The sequence below is a fragment of the Salmo salar genome, chromosome ssa20 (genome assembly GCF_905237065.1).
Source record: "Salmo salar chromosome ssa20, Ssal_v3.1, whole genome shotgun sequence".
Taxonomy (NCBI): domain Eukaryota; kingdom Metazoa; phylum Chordata; class Actinopteri; order Salmoniformes; family Salmonidae; genus Salmo; species Salmo salar.
In genome coordinates, this window is record NC_059461.1 from 86,876,808 (window position 1) to 86,901,280 (window position 24,473).

At 44.5% G+C, this 24,473-nt stretch overlaps 1 protein-coding gene and 1 pseudogene across 1 annotated transcript; both read right to left on the reverse strand.

Annotated features, from left to right (window-relative positions):
- Nucleotides 1-9,129: 9,129 nt before the first annotated feature.
- On the reverse strand, nucleotides 9,130-14,164 carry LOC106593937 (extracellular calcium-sensing receptor-like). The gene is made up of 6 exons (XM_045704043.1): nucleotides 13,892-14,164; nucleotides 13,295-13,595; nucleotides 12,337-13,125; nucleotides 11,648-11,875; nucleotides 11,297-11,420; nucleotides 9,130-11,157 (listed from the first exon to the last, which is right to left on the reverse strand). The coding sequence occupies exons 1-6, from the start codon at nucleotides 14,107-14,109 to the stop codon at nucleotides 10,241-10,243; spliced, it is 2,577 nt and encodes an 858-aa protein (XP_045559999.1). The 5' UTR covers nucleotides 14,110-14,164; the 3' UTR covers nucleotides 9,130-10,240.
- Nucleotides 14,165-23,549: 9,385 nt separating this feature from the next.
- Nucleotides 23,550-24,473, reverse strand: part of LOC106596638 (extracellular calcium-sensing receptor-like) — a 7,807-nt pseudogene continuing 6,883 nt past the window's right edge.

Below are 24,473 nucleotides of genomic sequence, written 5' to 3' on the forward strand. Positions count from 1 at the left end.
GTGCAGTCAAGAGCTAGGGCTGGCTCTGTGGCTCTGTGGCCCCTCACAACTCCTCTCTTTATACTCTCAGAATCCTGTGTCTGTCTCAGAGCCTTACCACAGAGGCCCTGTCTGTCGGTGCTCCAGTCCCCGTCCACATCCTGCCCACACCCCCTTCAACCTGGCATGTAGGAGGTGTGACAGGTCTCTGAGGTATCGAGAGAATGACGTAGGGGTCTTAAGAGAGCATAGGAGTGCCCGCCTGGTACCGGCAACCCAAGTCCTCACAGTGAGGACGCATGTGCCAAGCATGATTTAGCCTGTAGGTCTCGTTAACTACTGTACTGTAGGTAGTGCCCTGCTGTTCACAGTGTAATGTAAAACTTTCAACATGTGGCACATTATGTATTGTATCAGGGTAGTCTTTGATGGGCTTAAACTCTGTGGCGGCTACATGTACAGAAATACATCAGTGGTTTAACTACGGACCTTACCTACCAAACTATTGACCTTACTACCAAACTATTGACCTTACTACAGAACTATTGACCTTACTACAGAACTATTGACCTGACTACCAAACTATTGACCTTACCTACCAAACTATTGACCTTACTACAGAACTATTGACCTTACTACCAAACTATTGACCTTACTCCCTAACTATTCACCTTACCTACCAAACTATTGACCTTACCTACCAAACTATTGACCTTACTACAGAACTATTGACCATGCTACCAAACTATTGACCTTGCTACCGAACTATTGACCTTACTACCAAACTATTGACCTTACTACCAAACTATTGACCTTACTACCAAACTATTGACCTTACTACCGAACTATTGACCTTGCTACCAAACTACTGACCTTACTACCAAACTATTGACCTTGCTGCCGAACTATTGACCTTACTACCAAACTATTGACCTTGCTACCAAACTGTTGACCTTGCTACCAAACTATTGATCTTACTACCAAACTATTGACCTTGCTACCGAACTATTGACCTTGCTACCGAACTATTGACCTTACTACCGAACTATTGACCTTACTACCGAACTATTGACCTTGCTACCAAACTACTGACCTTACTACCAAACTATTGACCTTGCTACCGAACTATTGACCTTGCTACCAAACTATTGACCTTGCTACCAAACTATTGACCTTGCTACCAAACTATTGACCTTACTACCAAACTATTGACCTTGCTACCGAACTATTGACCTTACTACCGAACTATTGACCTTACTACCGAACTATTGACCTTGTTACCGAACTATTGACCTTACTTGCCAAACTATTGCAAAACATGAAACTGGACTCATTGAGAATATAAATGTGTACCCATAACTAGATCCCTCTTTTTCACCAGCTGGGGCTGTTGAGGCTTTCAGTCTTTAAGATCAACTATCCTTTTAGAAGAGCTTTATCAGCAACCAGTTTAGGATGAGGCACCACCATGGGCTTTATAGGCACCTTTCCAACCCCAGTTATCCAGTAGGTCCCTTTGTATTACAATGGGTGGGATAAAGTTACAGGCTGATATCTGGGCGCATGGTTTATTTGATAGTATAATGTATTATTTGCAGGATGTTTACTTAAGAATATTTCTACAGATGCAGTTAAATAAGTAAGGAGAGAGCAGCATTTTCTTGTGTTTATCTACAAAGCACTTATGCAGAAACTGCATATGTATCTCTAATCATTAATTCAATTTAGACTTACAAATGAACAAACTTGATCTCAGGCTTGGATAACACTGGACGCATATTCATTGTCCACAGAGTCGGGTAAAGCTGCTTTAATATGGAACAACTTCCAGAGTTCTCAGAAATTAGATGTTCTGGACCCTCTTGGCCAGTTCAGAGTCATGATCAGAGACCTCTACGTTGATAAATGTGTCTGTTATTCTTAATATATTTTGTAATTTTGCATATTGTATATTATATGTGTTTGATGTATTTATGCAGGGCTCATCTGTAAAAGCGAACCAAGTCTCAGAATGACTTACACAAAATATATATACAGTTGAAGTCGGAAGTTTACATAAACCTTAGCCAAATGCATTTCAACTCAGTATTTCACAATTCCTGACATTTAATCCACGTAAAAATTCACTGTTAGGATAACCACTTTATTTTAAGAATGTGAAATGTCAGAATAAGAGCAGAGAGAATGATTTATTTAAGCTTTTATTTCTTTCATCACATTCCCAGTGGGTCAGAAGTTTACATACACTCAATTAGTATTTGGTAGCATTGCCTTTAAATTGTTCAACTTGGGTCAAACCTTTCGGGTAGCCCTCCACAAGCTTCCCAAATAAGTTGGGTGAATTTTGGCCCATTCCTCCTGACAGAGCTCGTGTAACTGAGTCAGGTTTGTAGGCCTCCTTGATCGCACACGCTTTTTCAGTTCTGTCCACAAATTTTCTATATGATTGAGGTCAGGGCTTTGTGATGGCCTCTCCAATACCTTGACTTTGCTGTCCTTAAGCAATTTGCCACAACTTTGGAAGTATGTTTGGGGTCATTGTCCATTTGGAAGACACATTTGCGACTAAGCTTTAACTTCCTGACTGATGTCTTGAGATGTTGCTTCAATATATCCACATAATTTTCCTTCCTCATGATGCCATCTATTTTGTGAAGTGCACCAGTACCTCCAGCAGCAAAGCACTCCAACAACATGATGCTGCCACCCCCGTGCTTCACGTTTGGGATGGTGTTCTTCGGCTTGCAAGCCTCTCCCTTTTTCCTCCAAACAATGATGTTCATTATGGCCAAACAGTTCTATTTTTGTTTCATCACACCAGAGGACATTTCTCCAAAAAGTACGATCTTTGTCCACATGTGCAGTTGCAAACCGTAGTTTGGCTTTTTTATGGCGGTTTTGAAGCAGTGGCTTCTTCCTTGCTGAGCAACCTTTCATGTTATGTTGATATAGGACTTGTTTTACTGTGGATATAGATACTTTTGTACCCGTTGTCTCCAGAATCTTCACAAGGTCCTATGCTGTTGTTCTGGGATCGATTTTCACTTTTCGCACCAAAGTACGTTCATCTCTAAGAGACAGAACGCGTCTCCTTCCTGAGCGGTAAGATGGCTGTGTGGTCCCATGGTATTTAGACTTGCGTACTATTGTTTGTACAGATGAACGTGGTGCCTTCAGGCGTTTGGAAATTGTTCCCAAGGATGAACCAGACTTGTGGAGGTCTACAATTTGTTTTCTGAGGTCTTGGCTGATTTCTTTTGATTTTCCCACGATGACAAGCAAAGAGGCACTGAGTTTGAAGGTAGGACTTGAAATACATCCACAGGTACACCTCCAATTGATTCAAATGATGTCAATTAGACTATCAGAAGCTTCTAAAGCCATGACATAATTTTCTGGAATTTTCCAAGCTGTTTAAAACACAGTCAATTTAGTATATGTAAACCTCTGACCAACTGGATTATGAAACAGCGAATTATAAGTGAAATAATCTGTCTGTTGACAATTGTTGGAAAAATTACTTGTGTAATGCACAAAGTAGATGTCCTAACCGACTTGCCAAAACTATAGTTTGTCAACTTCTTGCGGAATAGTGGGATGCTAGCGTTCCATTTCGAAAACTTCCGGTGAAATTGCAGAGCGCCAAATTCAAATTAAATTACAATAAATATTAAACTTTCATGAAATCACAATTGCAATACATCAAAAATAAAGCTTAACTTGTTGTTAATCCAGCCGCCGTGTCAGTTTTCAAAAAGGCTTTACGCTGAAAGCAAACCATGCGATTATCTGAGGACAGCGCCCTGCACTCAAATGCATAACAATTAATTTTCAACTAGGGAGTTGCGACACGAAAGTCAGAAATAGCGACATAATATATGCCCTACCTTTGAAGATATTCTTCTGTTGGCACTCCAAAAGATCCCAGTTACATTACAAATGGTCCTGTTCGATAAAGTCTTTCTTTATATCCATAAAAACTCAGCGTAGCTGGCGTGCATCAGTCAATGATCCACTCGGTTTCCCTCCTTCAAAATGCATACAAAATGAATCCCAAACGTTACCCATAAACTTATCCAAACAAGTCAATCAACGTTTATAATCAAACCTTAGGTACCCTAATACTCAAATAAATGATCAATATTAAGACGGAAAATCGTTATTGTCTTTACCGGAGGAAAATACCAAAGAACACGCTCTCATTCACGGGCTTGGAAACACTACAGACAAAATGGAAGCCACCTAGAAAAACTACAATTTCTGGCTCATTTTTCCAAAAACCAGCCTTAAACCCTTTCTAAAGACTGTTGACATCTAGTGGAAGCCCTAGGAACTGCAGTCGGGCACGATTTCGCCCTATTATAAAAGTGCAAGCCATTGAAATCAGTGTTAGGATGATTTTTTTGGGGGGGATGGTTTGTCCTCGCGGTTTTGCCTGCCATTTCAGTTCTGTTATACTCACAGACATTTTTTTAACAGTTTTAGAAACTTTAGAGTTTTTTTCTAGTTTTCCTTTTCAAAACTCGTTGAAGATGATTTTTACCCTGTACGCACGTGCAACTAACCCCAGGTGAGTTAAATTACACAGTAAACGAGTATCATTGCTGCCAACCAAATTCATTTGGACTTTTTCATTTGTATTGGCCCTGTGCACTTTTAAATCAAATGTAAATAAATAGTGAATCATGCAAAGATGGCCAATATTTGACGGTATCTGTATATGATACTGTGTCCCTGGATGGGGAGCTGCTACTGTTATTGTTGTATTAGAGGACGAGCTGGGGCCTTGATGTGTTTCCTCCCCTGGGGCTGAGCTCTGTGGCATTAGCAGCAGCTCCTCTGTACCTGTAGAGAGTCATCCTACTGTGTGTGTGGCGAATCGCATCTCTGCATGTCTGGCAGACATATCAGTGTGGATGACGGATCACCACCTCAAGCTGAACCTCGGCAAGACGGAGCTGCTCTTCCTCCCGGGGAAGGACTGCCCGTTCCATGATCTCGCCATCACGGTTGACAACTCCCTTGTGTCCTCCTCCCAGAGTGCTAAGAGCCTTGGCGTGACCCTGGACAACACCCTGTCGTTCTCCACCAACATCAAGGCGGTGACCCGATCCTGTAGGTTCATGCTCTACAACATTCGCAGAGTACGACCCTGCCTCACACAGGAAGCGGCGCAGGTCCTAATCCAGGCACTTGTCATCTCCCGTCTGGATTATTGCAACTCGCTGTTGGCTGGGCTCCCTGCCTGTGCCATTAAACCCCTACAACTCATCCAGAACGCCGTAGCCCGTCTGGTGTTCAACCTTCCCAAGTTCTCTCACGTCACCCCGCTCCTCCGCTCTCTCCACTGGCTTCCAGTCGAAGCTCGCATCCGCTACAAGACCATGGTGCTTGCCTACGGAGCTGTGAGGGGAACGGCACCTCCGTACCTTCAGGCTCTGATCAGGCCCAACACCCAAACAAGGGCACTCCGTTCATCCACCTCTGGCCTGCTCGCCTCCCTACCTCTGAAGAAGCACAGTTCCCGCTCAGCCCAGTCAAAACTGTTCGCTGCTCTGGCACCCCAATGGTGGAACAAGCTCCCTCACGACGCCAGGACAGCGGAGTCAATCACCACCTTCCGGAGACACCTGAAACCCCACCTCTTCAAGGAATACCTGGGATAGGATAAAGTAATACTTCTACCCCCCCCTTAAAAGATTTAGATGCACTATTGTAAAGTGGTTGTTCCACTGGATATTATAAGGTGAATGCACCAATTTGTAAGTCGCTCTGGATAAGAGCGTCTGCTAAATGACTTAAATGTAAATGTGTGTGTGTGTGTGTGTGTGTGTGTGTGTGTGTGTGTGTGTGTGTGTGTGTGTGTGTGTGTGTGTGTGTGTGTGAAAAGTCCTGCATGTCTGTCTGCATTTCTGTCTGTCTGAATGTCTGTCTGTTTGTTTGCCTGTCTGTCTGTTTGTCTTCCTGCCCTGTGGTTTTGTTTACATATTAACATCTTGAGATAGCCTGTCCATCTTTGACAATGTTCTCATGTTCATGTATTAAATTATATTATTTGACAAAAGGTAATAATAAATACTCTTGTTGAATGTGATTTATTTAAATGCACACAACACTGAAAAACACAGTAGTGACTTACATTCTTTATTAAGGTGGAAACATGCAGCTGCTGTTGTCCTCACAGTATATTACAGAATATTTGAGATATACTGTCTCAGTTAGTAGGCATTTTCAAAAATATGTTAACGTTAAAACGTTATACGTTATGTTATAATGTTATGTTATAACGTACATCATTGGATGTCTTCCCCATCATATGTTTCTTGGTGTTTTGCTCTGGCCTCAGCAATATAATGAAACATTTAGGAACAAATATGCAGAAAAGTAAACCAAAACTAGAGGCCAGAATAGCAAAGATCTCCACAGCTACAGTGAACTTCCCAGGAGAGCTGACATAAGCTGGGATAAAGGTGATCCAGACTGCACAGAATATGAGCATGCTGAAGGTGATGAATTTGGCCTCATTGAAGTTATCAGGCAGCTTTCGAGCCAGAAAAGCCAGCACAAAGCACAAGACAGCCAGGAGTCCTATATCCACAGGCACCTGCAATGAAGCGTGGGTGATTTACTTTAGGGACCAATGTGACACAATCAACTACTCTGCATACTGTTACAAATGACAGCCTACAACACCTAGCATGATTTTACAAAATTCTGTGTCCGTACTAAGGAGATGTTGTTGATAGTATGTTTCCTGTCTGCAGGTAGTGAGGCATCATAGAGACCCACAGTAACTGTCTGCACACCGCCACCCTCCTTCGGCTGCCAGTTGACAATGTCATACTTGCCAGTCACGTCCCCAATCTCAGTGAAATACACTTCCTCGCCCTCCTTCGCGTTGAAACACTTTTTTCGTATGCTTGAGAATACTACCACCACTACTACCACTACCACCATTAGGCCCACTCCCACTAATACTACTACCACCAGGAATACTACCACTACTACTACTACTACTACTACTACCACTAGTACTGCTACCACTACTACCACTACCACCATTAGGCCCTCTACCACTACACCTACTACCACTAGGCCTACTACCTCTACCACTACACCTACTACTATCACTACTACTACTACCACTAATACTACTACCACCAGGCCTACTACGACTACTACTACTACTACTACTACCACTAGGCCTACTACCACTACTACTACTACTACTACTACTACCACTACTACTACTACCACTACCACTAGGCCTACTACCACTACTACCACTACTACTACTACCACTGCTACCACTACTACTACTACCACTAGTACTACTACCACTACTACCACTACTACTACTACTACTACTACCACTACTACCACTACTAGTACTACTACTACTACCACCACCACTACTACCACTACTACCACTAGGCCTACTACCACTACTACCACTAGGCCTACTAGAGCTACTACCACTACTACCACTACCACTACTACCACTAGGCCTACTACCAGTACTACCAGTAATACCACTACTAGTACTACTACTACTACTACTACCACTAGTACTACTACCACTACCACCACTACTAGTACTACAATTACCACCACCACTAGTACCACTACTACCACTAGGCCTGCTACCACTACTACTCCTACTACTACTACTACTACTACTACTACTACCACTAGTACTACTACCACTACTACCACTACCACCATTAGGCCCTCTACCACTACGCCAACTACCACTAGGTCTACTACCACTAGGCCTACTATCACTACTACTACTACCACTAGTACTACTACCACTACCACCACTACTAGTACTACAATTACCACCATCACTAGTACCACTACTACCACTAGGCCTGCTACCACTACTACTACTACTACTACTACTACTACTACTACTACCACTACTACCACTACTACCACTACTACTACTACCACTAGGCCTACTATCACTACTACTACTACTACTACCACTACTACTACTACTACCACTACTACCACTAGTACTACTACCACTACTACCACTACTAGTACTACTACTACTAGTACTACCACTACTACCACTACTAGTACTACTACTACTACCACCACCACTACTACCACTACTACCACTAGGCCTACTACCACTACTACCACTAGGCCTTCTACCACTACTACCAGTAATACCACTACTAGTACTACTACTACTACTACTACTACCACTAGTACTACTACCACTAGTACTACTACCAGTACTACCTCTAGGCCTACTAACACTACTACCGCTACCACTACTGCTACTACCACTAGGCCTTCTACAACTACTACTACCACTAGGCCTACTACCACTACTACTACCATTAGGCCTAAAACTACTACTACTACCACTAGGCCTACTACCACTAGGCCTTCTACCACTACTACTACCACTAGGCCTACTACCACTACTACTACCACTAGGCCTATGAACACTACTACCACTACCACTACTACTACTACCACTAGGCCTTCTACTACTACTACTACCACTAGGCCTACTAGCACTAGTACTACTACCACTAGGCCTACTACCACTACTACTCCTCCTCCCCCTCCTCCTCTTCCTCCTCCTCCCAGGAAAAAATAGAGTTCCAAAAGTTTTCTTTGGCTGTCTCCATAAGAGAACCCTTTTTTACACCGCTACTACTCTCTGTTGTCATCATCTATGCATAGTCACTTTAATAACTCTACTTGCATGTACATATTAGCTGAACTAACCGGTGCTCCCGCACATTGACTCTGTACCGGTACCCCCCTGTATTTTGTCTCACTATTGTTATTTTACTGCTGCTCTTTAATTACTTGTTACTTTTATTTCTTATTCTTATCCGTATTTTTTATAACTGCATTGTTGGTTAGTGGCTCGTAAGTAAGCATTTCACTGTAAGGTCCAGACCAGTTGTATTCAGCGCAGATGACTAATAAAATTTGATTTGAATTGATTTACTATTACTATTGTTTCTACTACTACTACTACTACTACTACATACAGATACATTTGGCCAGCTGAAGCAAGTCACACAGTTCAAAGAAAATGTCCATTCTAGTTTTTTATTTATTTGTGTCTTTCTCTAGCGTTGTGATAATTCAAGTAAGACTGAAGATCCAGAGATATTAGACAGCTGAACTGTTTATGACAATCACTGTAATATTACATGAAGGGTAGCCAATACATTACACGATACATGCAGTACAGACATATATTCATTATAACACATTTCACTGAGACCTTGCTTTGTGTTGATGGTGGCATAAATGCCAGATGCCCATTGGTGTATTGACACACCAATGGGTTGTGGCCCACAGGCCTATGAGGAGAGGTTTAAGAAGTAAATGTTGTTTTTGATGAGATAGTAGACCATGATTGTCCAAAGCAGGCCAGTGAGACAGAGGCTCAGTAAGGGGCATGTGTGTGGGCTCCTGATCTGGACCCGGACTGGACAGCAGCTGTCACTGAGGGGGTCACTGAGGGGGCCTGTGGAAGCACACCAAGCTGTCAGTGGCCACTGGGGTAGAGCATTGAGAAACATAGGCTATGTCAAAACATTTGATTTTCTGTCTGCTCATTATTGTCTTGACTCTCATAATGTGCGACCACACCCATGTAGATATGGCCACTTGGCATAATGTGCTGTTGGATGTGTGTTCAGGACTTATTGGACTTATTGAACATCCATGTAACCATGACAGATCTGGTACACCAGCCGGCTCTTTCTCCTTTGAACCGTCTCTCACAATGTCTCATAAAGAGACAGGAAAGGAGCCCATGGCAGGGGCGGATTTACATTGGCTGATATCTCAGTCCATCACCGTCCAACAAAACCTTAGAACCTTCCCTCTACAAACGAATTAGGCTAAACAAGGAAGTGAGTTCGGGAATTCAGAAAGTATGCACCTAGTTCTCACACGTAAACGTTATATGCCCAAACTCAGAATCAGTTGGGGCTTCCTAAAAGAAATATGATCATTGTGAGATTGTCTGCATTTTTCAAAGTCAAACTGTAGCAGGATCTCTCTCTCCTGCCTTGATTTGAACCCTTCCCCTTTCAAGTAACACTTCTTTGCACAGTGTTTCCAGGCTCCATTTTTTGGTATCAATTGAGTCTGGGGATGAGGTTAACCCATGACTGACTTTGAAATGATGTGTCCGTGTTTATTATAGAAAGACTTTGAATAGGCCAATGGTCAGTATTCATCCTAAAGGCCTTTCCCAAAATATGTTTCTTTAATATCGTGTGTCATTGGATGTCTTCCCCATCATATGTTTCTTGGTGTTTTGCTCTGGCCTCAGCAATATAATGAAACATTTAGGAGCAAATATGCAGAAAAGTAAACCAAAACTAGAGGCCAGAATAGCAAAGATCTCCACAGCTACAGTGAACTTCCCAGGAGAGCTGACATAAGCTGGGATAAAGGTGATCCAGACTGCACAGAATATGAGCATGCTGAAGGTGATGAATTTGGCCTCATTGAAGTTATCAGGCAGCTTTCGAGCCAGAAAAGCCAGCACAAAGCACAAGACAGCCAGGAGTCCTATATACCCCAACACAGCCCAGAAACCAATAGCTGAACCCACATCACACTCTAGAATGATCTTTTCCTTATAGGTCTTCATGTTCTTGTAGGGGAAAGGAGGTGAGACTGTTAACCAAAGAACACAGATCAGGACCTGTATGAGAGTGAAAGCCAGAACACTGAGTCTCTGCTGTGGAGGACCAAACCATTTCATGACATTACTGGCTGGAAGTGTAGCCCTGAAGGCCATCAACACCACTATTGTTTTCCCCAGAACACAAGAGATGCAGAGGACGAAGGTGATCCCAAACGCTGTGTGACGCAGCATACAGGACCACTCAGAGGGCCGGCCAATGAAAGTAAGAGAACACAGAAAACATAGAGTCAAGGAGAAAAGCAGCAGGAAGCTCAGCTCACAGTTGTTGGCCCTGACGATGGGGGTGACCTTATGAATTGAAAACACAACAGCTACCAGAGTAGTAACACCAGACCCCAGTAAGGAGAAAAACACCAGAACTATGCCCATAATTTCTTCATAGGAGAGGAATTCAACTGGTTTCAACACACAGCGGTCCCTTTTTTCATTTGACCAATACTCCAAGTCACATCGATAGCAGCCGTTAGAATCTGTAAGGAGATTAGAACGTCATTCATTCCATGAATCAGTGTGTCACCGTGACATTTGTTTTTTGATATCTATTAGTCCTGTTGGGCAGTGACGGAGCTTGAAAGTATTGTAGGTAGCCCTAAATGCATTATATATCACCTGTGATATTGCTGATCTCTCCCTCCGCACATGGTACACAGTCATAACAGCATACAGGCTTTCCTTTCTGTACAGCCTTACGAGTGCCTGTGGGACAGCTCTCACTGCACACTGCTGCAGGTGCCTGTAGAGAAAAACAACAAAATATTGGTGAATTTTATTTAAATAAACGTGCAGAAATGTATTAAAGTCATTACTTGTGGAAGTTATATTACCAACACAAAACAAGACAATTGAGATAGACTATGTGGATTAAGTATGCATTATAGAATGCATGTTTTACATTTGCAGTGGTTTGAGGTTTGCATGTGTTATGCTTTTGCAACATAGTCAAGATGTATTTAGTCGTACCTCTGCCTGGCCCCCTGCCCAGACCAGTTTTCCCTGGTTGAAGGTAAAGCGCTGTTCAGGGGGCATCGAGGAATCATACAGCCCCACAGCATGGAACTGCAGGGTCCCATCCTCCTCCTGCTGCCAGTTCACTAGGTCGTAGCACGCCACCACATCTCCGTTAGCATCAAACCAGATCTCCTCTCCTGTCTTTACTCTAAACCTCACCTCCTTCAGGTACTGTAGCACCTGTTCAACAACATGGGGGAGAGAGAGAGAGAGAGAGAGAGAGAGAGAGAGAGAGAGAGAGAGAGAGAGAGAGAGACGCAGAGCAACACAGAGATACTCACAGCAACAGAGACAGAGAGAGACAGATATAGACAGAGAGACACAGAGAGACAGAGAGAGACAGAGAGAGACAGGGAGACAGAGAGACACAGAGAGGGACAGGGAGAGACAGGGAGACAGAGAGACACAGAGAGAGACAAGGAGACACAGAGAGACAGAGAGACACACAGAGAAACAGAGAGAGACACAGAGAGACACAGAGAGAGACAGGGAGACACAGAGAGACATAGAGACACACAGAGAAACAGAGAGAGACACAGAGAGACACAGAGAGAGACAGGGAGACACAGAGAGACACAGAGAGAGTGGGATTAATCATATGATATGTTATTTATGTTTTGTTGAATATTGATCTTGCTCACCTGCTGTGGTGTGTAGACTGGTCTGTTGCCGCTGCCTGTGTCATTCTTTAAGTCTGTCAGTAGGTTGTGTAGAGCGTGTGCAATGGCATATACAGCTGTGTACACTTTACTGGATATTCTCAGCTCTGACACGTCAGTGTATTGGTTCTTCAGCTTTGCTAACCTCTCTGTTCCTGTGCACAGAGTGCTGCTGCCCCCCTCGAAGGAGCACTGGAACACAGTCTCCCAGAACTCCCTGAGCAGGGTGTTGTCTGGCGCCTGGGAGGGGTGCACCTTGTCTAGGAACCCCTCCAGACCATCCAGTCTGGCATTCCTGATGGCAAAGCCCACCGCCCCCCTCAGGAAGCCGTAGGCCTTGTTCTCCGTCAGCACTCTGGCTGTGATCCAGGCCTCGCTGCCTACCCACTGCAGCCCTGGGTCTCCCTCCAGAGCCAGCTCATTCAGCAGGGGGATGAGGTCCCCCAAGCCCAGGAACAGTACCACCACCCTGGCTGTGGCCTTCCTGATCACCCTGACGGTTTTCAGGAGCTTCTCTCGGGGGTCTGTGCGGTGGATGGCCTCTTGGTACTCTACACAGACCCCTTCATGCCACGCTGCCTCCATGAATGTGGCAATGCCATTGTTTCCATAGTCATTGTTGCTGTTCACCACTCCCACCCAGTTCCATCCAAAGTGTTTGACCAGCTTTGCCAGGGCTCTGCTCTGGTAGAAGTCACTGGGGATGGTTCTGAAGAAGGAAGGGAACTTTTCTCTGTTACTCAGACAAGCACAGGTGGCAAAGTGGCTGATCTGTGTGGAAGAAACGGGAAGATTTGAGTTGATCTTTCATACATAGCTGACATTGACTATTCTACCTCTAAAGAGCCAAAACCAGAAGGGAAGATTTGAATTGATCTTTCATACATAGCTGACACTGACTATTCTACCTCTAAAGAGCCAAAACCAGAAGGTGTCTCACCACAGGGATGCTGAATGGTCCAACCAGGGATGATAGTCCGATGGTGGATGTGGAGCTTGACTCCCCTACAATGCCCAACACGGCTGGAGATCTGGAGCAGGAGGAGGGGTCTCCCAGGCTGTTCTCAGGCCCAGGGCTGTTCATCATGGCCAAGGCTGAGTGGATGGCCAGGGTGGCAGAGCTACAGGAGTCATAGACCTGGTAACCCAGAGACAGCCCTGGCAGCAGATCACTGCTGTTGTTGATCTCCTCCAGGGCAAAGATCAGGGTCTGTGCAAACTGGAACTCACGTGGGTTGAAACTGGACAGCGGTAACAAACCAAATAAATTAGTTCGTTGACGCCAGGAATCTCATATGCCACAATCACATATGCCAGCAAAACTGATATACTCGGTCGAGATGAGTTGAGTATTGTGTTTAGCATAACAGAAAAAATTTGTATACTTGATTTGTCCAAGAAGAAATGCACAGATCGTTTACAGTAGTGTTATTAAGCACTGTGCCTAATTTCAGTGAGAGACAATAAAAATCTATCCTGATGAGAAATATTCCCAAACAGCAAAAATTTTCCACAGACAGTTTTTTTCAACACCTACCTGATACAGGGTGTTTTCTTTGGTCTGGAGGTGAACGAATTGACCTTGAAGAGGGCATTCCTATGTAGAGCGAACACTGCTCCAATGTTGATGTCCCCCTCAGCAGATAGGAGAGGCAGAGCGGGTTGGCCCAGCAGAGAGCAGATTGGGGCTGGAGCAGCCATACCCCTCATCACCACCACCAGCAGCCGGAGAACCACGTCTGTTCTCAGTGCCATACCACTCTTCAGCACGGCAGCTGTGTCTGAAAGGGCAGATAGAAGGTTTCCTCTTTTATAGAGGTGAATATGCCCCCTAAGACGCTGGAACTGCTCATACACTCCCTCTCAACGAGTGGGATGTGGTTCTAGTGTTTATTGTGTCCCCGGAGTACAGAATGAGAGAGGGAGGTGGGATAGTGACAGAGGCTGGGTTACGCTGCTAATATGAGCAAGCTGTGGATAGATAAGTGCAGGCTTCTGACATTTTGGATATAAAACATCATATTCGTCATGTTTTTCAATAGGTATTTTTTGTATGGCAATTTAAACATATACATAAAACAATAGAACAAGAATGGGATTCAAATAAATAATAATTGTACTATTATTTTACGTGTGTTGAAATTGTCACACAAAAAAAAACATCTGGAAAAGCATGACACATATACATTTTTATTCTACAATGTCAGACGTCTGCACTTATCTGTCCACTGCTTTGCTCATATTAACAACATAGCCCATCCTCTGTCAGTATCCCAACTCCCTCTCTCATCATAGACAAGGTCTAGCTCCTGGTTTGTCCCGGCGACGTAACCCGAAGGTCGCAAAGAAGGCCCTGATTGGTGAACCACTGATTCACATCACCACTTGTTACTGTTGCAAGGCCCTGATTGGTGAACCACTGATTCACATCACCACTTGTTACTGTTGCAAGGCCCTGATTGGTGAACCACTGATCCAGCCCTTTGTCTTTTGGTAATCCTAGGGACAAGCCCACACAGTGCTTTTAACATAGTGTTTTCAAACATATTGGACACACTTCAACAGACAGTACCAGTCCAAAGTTTGGACAAAAGTTTGGACACACCTACATATTCAAGGCTTTTTGTTTATTTTTACTATTTTCTACATTTTAGAATAATATTGAAGCCACAAAACTATGAAATAACACATATGGAATCATGTGAACTAACCAAAAAATAGTGTTAATAAACAATATATTTTATATTTGAGGTTCTTCAAAGTAGCCAACCTTTGCCAGTTGTTTCCACTTCTGACAGTTATTTATTTGGCTCCCGAGTGGCACAGCGGTTTAAGGCCCTGTATTATACTGCAAGAGGTATCACTACTGTCCCTGGTTCGATTCCAGGCTATATCACATCTGGCTGTGGTTGGGAGTCCTGTAGAGTGGTGCACAATTGGCTCAGTGTCGTCTGGGGTAGGACGTCTTTGTAAAAAATATTTTATTATTAAATGACTTGCCTAGAGTTAATTAATTAGGGATAGCTGTCCCGCTAGCGCGCCCACTCCCTCGCACGCCGAAAGACTGATTTTCTTCAGGTGGTCTCATAACAAAAACTCCAAATACTTGTTCGTTTTTCAAAAAATCTGCCTGAAACCTTGAATAAAGACTGTTGACATCTAGTGGAAGCCATAGGAATTGCAATCTGGGAGACGGATGTACATAGAAACAATAGGTTTTCATAATAAGAGCCTGGGAGCTCAAAAAATACAATTGTGGTCGAATTTTCTTTGGATTTTTGCCTGCCATATCAATTCTGTTATAGTCTCAGACATTACTTTAACAGTTGTAGAAACTTCAAAGTCTTTTCTATCCAATGCTACCAATTATATGCATATCCTGGCAGTGTACTTTGGGCATGTCAGCCAGGCGGAAATTGTCAATCAGACAGTGTACTTTGGGCATGTCAGTCAGGCGGAAATTCAGGAAACTAGACCCTATCCCAGAGAGGTTTTAAATGTAAAACAAATGTGTTTTAAATTGCCTTGATGACAGCTTTGCGCACTCTGGGCATTCTCTCATCCATCTTCATGAGGAATGCTTTTCAATCAGTCTTGAAGGAGTTCCCACATACTTTGAGCACGTGTTGGCTTCGTTTCCTTCACTCTGCAGTCCAACTCATCCCAAACCATCTCAATTGGATTAGGTGGGGTGATTGTGGAGGTCAGGTCATCTAATGCAGCACTCCATCACTCTCCTTGGTCAAATTGCCCTTACACAGCCTGTTTTGGGTCATTGTCCTGTTGAAAAACAAATGATAGACCAACTAAGTGCCAACCAGTTGGGATGGCGTATCACTGCAGAATGCTGTGGAAGCCATTATGGTTAGGTGTGCCTTGAATTCTAAATAAATCACTGACAGTGTCACCAGCAAAGCACCCCCACACCATCCCACTTCCTCCTCCATGCTTTATGGTGGGAACCATACATGCGGAGATCATTCATTCACCTGCTCTACATCTCACAAAGACACAACAGTTGGAACCACAAATCTCAAATTTGGACTCATCAGACCATATGACAGATTTCCAGCAGTCTAGTGTCCATTGCTCATGCTTCTTGGCCTAAGCAAGTCTCTTCTTCTTGTTGGTGCCCTTTAGTACAAAGAGCAATTCGACCATGAAGGTCTGATTCACACAGTCTACTCTGAACAGTTGATCTTGAGATGTGTCTGTTACTTGAACTTTGTGAAGCATTTATTTGGCTGCAATTTCTGAGGCTGTTAACTTTAATGAATCCTCTGCAGCAGAGGTAACTCTGGGTCTTCCTTTCCTGTGGCGGGCCTCATGAGAGCCAGTTTCATTATAGCGCTTGATGGTTTTTGCAAATGTTCCGTATTGACTGACCTTCATGTCTTAAAGTAAAGATGGACTGTTGTTTCTCTTTGCTTATTTGAGCTGTTCTTCTCATATTATGGAATTGGTCTTTTACCCAATAGGGCTATCGTTTGTATTTCACCTTGACTGTCACGACTTCCGTCGAACTCGGTTCCTCCCCTTGTTCGGGCGGTGTTCGGAGGTCGATGTCACCGGTCTTCAAGCCATCGCCGATCCACCTTTAATTTTCCATTTGTTTTGTCTTGTTTTCCCACACACCTGGTTTACATTCCCTCATTATTTGACGTGTATATAACCCTCTGTTCCCCCCCATGTCTGTCTGTGGAATTGTTTGTTGTAAAGTGTATGTGCACTTCTGACTGGTTTTGCAATGGGTTATTCCACCCGTATTTTGTTGTTCTGGGTGCAGCTTGTTTTTGCATTATTAAAGTGCTCCAGTTGTTACCCATTTCTGCTCTCCTGCGCCTGACTTCCCTGCAGCCAGTTACGCACTGCTTACATTGTCACAATATAACTGATTATCTCAAATGCATAAAGAAGGAAATAAATTCCACAAATACATTTTTAACAAGGCACACCTGTTAATTCAAATGCATTCCAGGTGACTACTTCATGAAGCTGGTTGAGAGAATGCCAACAGTTTGCAAAGCTGTCATCAATGCAAAGTGTGGCTATTTTGAAGAATAACAAATAACCCCTATACTGGTCAGGACGTGACAGTACCCCCCCCCCTAAAGGTGTAGATCCCGGATGCACCTCACACAAAAAAAACTAAAATAACCCCCAAAACAAAGATAAATCCCAAAACTAAAGGGAGGGAAGGGAGGGTGGCTGCCGTCACCGATGGCTCCTGTGCTACACCCCCCCTCCCCAAACCTCCTACAGTGGAGGTGGCTTAGGCTCAGGCCTTAATCCCCTACCTGACCAAACCACCCCCACTGCATACCTCTGCCTGAGGCCAGTCACTGAAGACCCTGGACTGTACTCTGGAAGCTCCGGATTGTAGGACGACTCTGGGAGCTCCGGACCGTAGGGTGACTCTGGGAGCTCCGGACCGTAGGGCGACTCTGGGAGCTCCGGACCGTAGGGCGACTCTGGGAGCTCCGGACCGTAGGGCGACTCTGGGAGCTCCGGACCGTAGGGCGACTCTGGGAGCTCTAGACTGTAGGGCGACTCTCCTGGTTCCGGACAGTGGGCCGTCTCTCCTGGTTCCGGACAGTGGGCCGTCTCTCCTGGTTCCGGACAGTGGGCCGTCTCTCCTGGTTCCGGACAGTGGGCCGTCTCTCCTGGTTCCGGACAGTGGGCCGTCTCTCCTGGTTCCGGACAGTGGGCCGTCTCTCCTGGTTCTGGACAGTGGGCCGTCTCTCTTGGCTCCGGACAGTGGGCCGTCTCTCTTGGTTCCGGACACTCCGGACGAGGCACTGTTGCCGGACACTCCGGACGAGGCACTGTTGCCGGACACTCCGGACGAGGCACTGTTGCCGGACACTCCGGACGAGTCACTGTTGCCGGACACTATGGACGAGGCACTGTTGCCGGACACTCTGGACGAGGCACTGTTGCCGGACATTCTGGACGAGGCACTGTTGCCGGACATTCTGGACGAGGCACTGTTGCCGGAAGTTCTGGACGAGGCACTGTTGCCGGAAGTTCTGGACGAAGCACTGTTGCCGGACACTCTGGACGAGGCACTGTCGTCGGAAGCTCGGGACTGGGCTGACACACTGGAAGCCTGATGCGTGGGGCTGGTAGTGGAGGTACCAGACTGGGGACACGCACCTCAGGGTTAGTGCGGGGAGCAGGAACAGGACGAGTTGGACTTGGCTGAACCACAGGAAGCCTGGTGCGTGGTGCTGGTTTAGGAGACACCAGACTATGAATACGCACCTCAGGGCCAGCACGAGAAGCAGGAACTGGATATACCGGGCCATGGGTAAGTACTGGAGGTCAGGAGCGCACCTCCTGCACAACCCGTCCTGGCTGGATAGAAATAGCAGCCCTGCCAAAGCGGAGTGCTGGTGCAGGGCGAACTGGGCTGTGCAGAGGCCTGATGGTTGCCGTGCGTAGAGCAGGCGTAGGGTAGCCTGGGCCTAGGAGGTGCACTGGTGGCCAGATGCGCTGTGCAGGCATCCTCCTTCCAGGCTGGATGCCTACTCTAGCACGGCACTTGCGAGGGGCTGGGATCGCTCGCACCGGACTGTGCGTGCGCATGGGCGAGATCGTGCGCACTTCTGCATACTCCGGCGCTCTCCACTCCATTTGCTTCCCATAATAAGCACGGGGAGTTGGCTTAGGGCTCACCCTTGGCCCAGCCAAACTACCCGTGTGCCCCCCCCAAAAAAATCTATTGGGGGTGCCTCTTGTGCATCCCCTTTGGTGCGAACAAGGCTTCATACAAGCGCCGCTCCGCCTTGGCTGCCTCTATCTCCTATGGCTAGAAGACCGCCGAAAGCCGCCCGAACAAGGAGAGGGACCGACTTTGGTGGAAGTCGTGACACCAAGCTTTAACTTCCTGACTTATGTCTTGAGATGTTGCTTCAATATATCCACATAATTTTCCGTCCTCATGATGCCATCTATTTTGTGAAGTGCACCAGTCCCTCCCACAGCAAAGCACCCACACAACATGATGCTGCCACCCCCGTGCATCACAGTTGAGATGGTGTTCTGCGGCTTGCAAGCGTCCCCTTTTTCCTCCAAACTTAACGATGGTCATTATGGCCAAATAGTTTTATTTCTGTTTCATCGGACCATAGGACATTTCTCCAAAAAGTACAATCTTTCTCCCCATGTGCAGTTGCAAACCGTAGTCTGTTTTTTTTATGGCGGTTTTGGAGCAGTGGCTTCTTCTTTACTGAGCGGCCTTTCAGGTTATGTCGATAGAAGACTTGTTTTACTGTGGATATAGAAGCTTTTGTACCTGTTTCCTCCAGCATCTTCACAAGGTTCTTTGCTGTTGTTCTGGGATTGATTTTCACTTTTTTCGCACCAAAGTACGTTCATCTCTAGGGGACAGAACGCGTCTCCTTCCTCAGTAGAATTATGGCTGCGTGGCCCCATTGTGTTTATAGTTGCGAACTATTGTTTGTACAGATAAACATGGTATCTTCAGACGTTTGGAAATTGCTCCCAAGGATGAACCAGACTTGTGGATGTCTTCTGACTTCAACTGTACTTGGCATCATTGCTCTATACAAATGAGTGCGATGGAGCAGAATGTTCTGTTTTTCTTTTCTAACCTTGTTGAAGACTATTTTATACCCACTACGCACGTGCAACTAACACCAGGTGAGTTAAATTACCCAGTAAACAAGTATCATTACTTCCAACCCTCTACCACTACGCCTACTATCACAAGCACTACTACCACAACTAGGCCCACCGCTACTACCGCTACTACAACTACTACCACTACTACAATTTAGTAATTTAAAAGACACTCTTATCCAGAGTGATTTATAGTAGAGTGCATACATTTTTATTACATTTTTTGAAATACTGGCCCCCCGTGGGAATTGAACCCACAACCCTGGCGTTGCAAGCGCCATGTTCTACCAACTGAGCTACAGTGGGACTACTACCACTACTACTACCACTAATACTACTACTACCACTACTATTACTACCACTACTACTACTACTACTACCACTACCACTACTACCTACTACCACTAGTACTACCACTAGTACAACTACCACTACTACAACTACTACCACTAGGCCTACTACCACTACTACTACTACCACTAGGCCTACTACCACTACTACTACTACCACTACCACTACTACTACTACTACCACTAGGCCTACTACCACTACTACAACCACTAGGCCTACTACCACTACCTCTACCACCACTACTACTTCCGGTACCTCTACTACCAGCACTACTACTATCACTACTACTACTACCACTAATACTACTACCACTACTGCTACCACCATTATTACCACTACCACTACTACTACTACTACCACCACTAGACCTAATACCACTACCACTACTACTACTACCACTACCACTAACGCTACTACTACCGCTACCACTACTGCTACCACCACTACCACTAGGTCTACTACCACTACCACTACTAATACCATTACCACTACGACTACCACTTCTACTACCACTACCACTAGGTCTACTACCACTACTACTACCACTACCACTACTACTACCACTACCACTACTACTACAGCTACTACTACCACTACCACTAGGCAAACGACCACTATCACTACTACTACATCTACCACTACCACTACCACTACTATTACCACTGCTACTACCACTACTACTACTACTTACCACTACTACTACCACTAGGCCTAATCCACTTCCACTACTACTACCACACTACTACCACTACCAAAACTAATACCACTACTACTACCACTACCACTACCACAACTACTACTACTACTATTACTACTACTACTACTACTACCAACACTACTAGTACTACTATCAGTACCACTACTACTACCACCACTACTAATAAAACAACTACTACCACCACTACTACTACTACTACCACTACTACTACCACTACTGCTTCTACCACCACTACTACTACCAGCACCTCTACTACCAGTACTACTACTACCACTACTACTGCTACCACCACTACACCAACTAATACCACTAGGCCTACTACTACTACTACTACTACTACTACTACTATCACTACTATTACCACTACTTCTACTACTTCTACCACTACCACTACTACTAGGCCTACTACATCTACCACTAGGCCTACTACCACTGCTACTACCACTAGGCATACTACCACTACTACTACTACCACTACTACTATTACAGCTACTACTACTACCACTAGGTTCACTACTACTACCAGTTCTACTCCTCTTAATCCTTCCAGGAAAAAATTGAGTTCCAAAAGTGTTCTTTGGCTGTCTCCTTAGGAGAACCCTTTTTTACACCGCTACTACTCTCTGTTGTCATCATCTATGCATAGTCACTTTAATAACTCTACCTACATGTACAGATCTCCTCAACTAACCGTTGACGCACATTTACTCTGTACCGGTACCCCCCGTTGATAGTCTCACTATTGTTATTTTACTGCGGCTCTTTAATTATTTGTAAATTTGATATCTTATTCTTAGATGAATTTTTTTAAACTGCATTGTTGGTTAGGGACTCGTAAGTAAGCATTTCACAGTAAAGTCCAGACCAGTTGTATTCAGTGCATGTGACTAATAAAATTTGATTTGAATTGATTTACTATTACTATCGTTTCTACTACTATCACTACCACATACAGATACATTTGGCCAGCTGAAGCTAGTCACACAATTCACAGAAAATGACCATTCTAGTTTTTTTTATTTATTTGTGTCTTTCTCTAGCGTTGTGATAATTCAAGTAAGACTGAAGATCCAGAGATATTAGACAGCTGAACTGTTTATGACAATCACTGTAATATTACATGAAGGGTAGTAAATACATTACACGATACATGCAGTACAGACATATATTCATTATAACACATTTCACTGAGACCTTGCTTTGTGTTGATGGTGGCATAAATGCCAGATGCCCATTGGTGTATTGACACACCAATGGGTTGTGGCCCACAGGTCTATGAGGAGAGGTTTAAAAAGTAAATGTGGTTTTTGATGAGATAGTAGACCATGATTGTCCAAAGTAGGCCTGTGAGACAGAGGCTCAGTAAGGGGCTTGTTTGTGGGCTCCTGATCTGGACCTGGACTGGACAGCAGCTGTCACTGAGGGGGTCACTGAGGGGGCCTGTGGAAGCACACCAGGCTGTCAGTGGCCGCTGGGGTAGAGCATTGAGAAACATGGGCTATGTCAAGAAATTCGATTTTCTGTCTGCTTCATTATTGTCTTGACTCTCATAATGTGCGACCACACCTGTGTAGATATGTCTGCTTGGCATAATGTGCTGTTGGATGTGTGTTCAGGACTTATTGGACTTATTGAACATCCATGTAACCATGACAGATCTGGTACACCAGCCGGCTCTTTCTCCTTTGAACCGTCTCTCACAATGTCTCATAAAGAGACAGGAAAGGAGCCCATGTCAGGAGCGGATTTACATTGGCTGATATCTCAGTCCATCACCGTCCAACAAAACCCTTAGAACCTACCATCTACAAATGAATTAGGTTAAACAAGGAAGTGAGTTCGGGAATTCAGAAAGTATGCACCTAGTTCTCACATGTAAACTTCATATTTTGCTCCTTTGCACCCCAGTATCTCTACTTGCACACTCATCTTCTGCACATCTAACACTCCAGTGATTAATTGCCATATTGTAATTATTTTGCCACTATGGCCTATTAATTGCCTTACCTCCCTTATCCTACCTCATTTGCACACTGTATATAATCCTTTTCTATTGTATTATTGACCCCATTTTTGTTTATTCCATGTGTAACTCTGTGTTGTTGTTTGTGTCGCACTGCTTTGCTTTATCCTTTTCAGGTCGCAGTTGTAAATGAGAACTTGATCTCAACTAGCCTACCTGGTTAAATAAAGGTGAAATAAATACAAAATTATATATGCCCAAACTCAGAATCAGTTGGGGCTTCTAAAAGTAATATGATCGTTGTGAGATTGTCTGCATTTTTCAAAGTCAAACTGTAGCAGGATCTCTCTCTCCTGCCTTGATTTGAACCCTTCCCCTTTCAAGTAACACTTCTTTGCACAGTGTTTCCAGGCTCCATTTTTTGGTATCAATTGAGTCTGGGGATGAGGTTAACCCATGACTGACTTTGAAATGATGTGTCCGTGTTTATTATAGAAAGACTTTGAATAGGCCAATGGTCAGTATTCATCCTAAAGGGCTTTGGTTGACGCCTTTCCCAAATTATGTTTCTTTAATATCGTATGTCATTGGATGTCTTCCCCATCATATGTTTCTTGGTGTTTTGCTCTGGCCTCAGCAATATAATGAAACATTTAGGAACAAATATGCAGAAAAGTAAACCAAAACTAGAGGCCAGAATAGCAAAGATCTCCACAGCTACAGTGAACTTCCCAGGAGAGCTGACATAAGCTGGGATAAAGGTGATCCAGACTGCACAGAATATGAGCATGCTGAAGGTGATGAATTTGGCCTCATTGAAGTTATCAGGCAGCTTTCGAGCCAGAAAAGCCAGCACAAAGCACAAGACAGCCAGGAGTCCTATATACCCCAACACAGCCCAGAAACCAATAGCTGAACCCACATCACACTCTAGAATGATCTTTTCCTTATAGGTCTTCATGTTCTTGTAGGGGAAAGGAGGGGAGACTGTTAACCAAAGAACACAGATCAGGACCTGTATGAGAGTGAAAGCCAGAACACTGAGTCTCTGCTGTGGAGGACCAAACCATTTCATGACATTACTGGCTGGAAGTGTAGCCCTGAAGGCCATCAACACCACTATTGTTTTCCCCAGAACACAAGAGATGCAGAGGACGAAGGTGATCCCAAACGCTGTGTGACGCAGCATACAGGACCACTCAGAGGGCCGGCCAATGAAAGTAAGAGAACACAGAAAACACAGAGTCAAGGAGAAAAGCAGCAGGAAGCTCAGCTCACAGTTGTTGGCCCTGACGATGGGGGTGTCCTTATGAATTGAAAACACAACAGCTACCAGAGTAGTAACACCACACCCCAGTAAGGAGAAAAACACCAGAACTATGCCCATCATTTCTTCATAGGAGAGGAATTCAACTAGTTTCAACACACAGCGGTCCCTTTTTT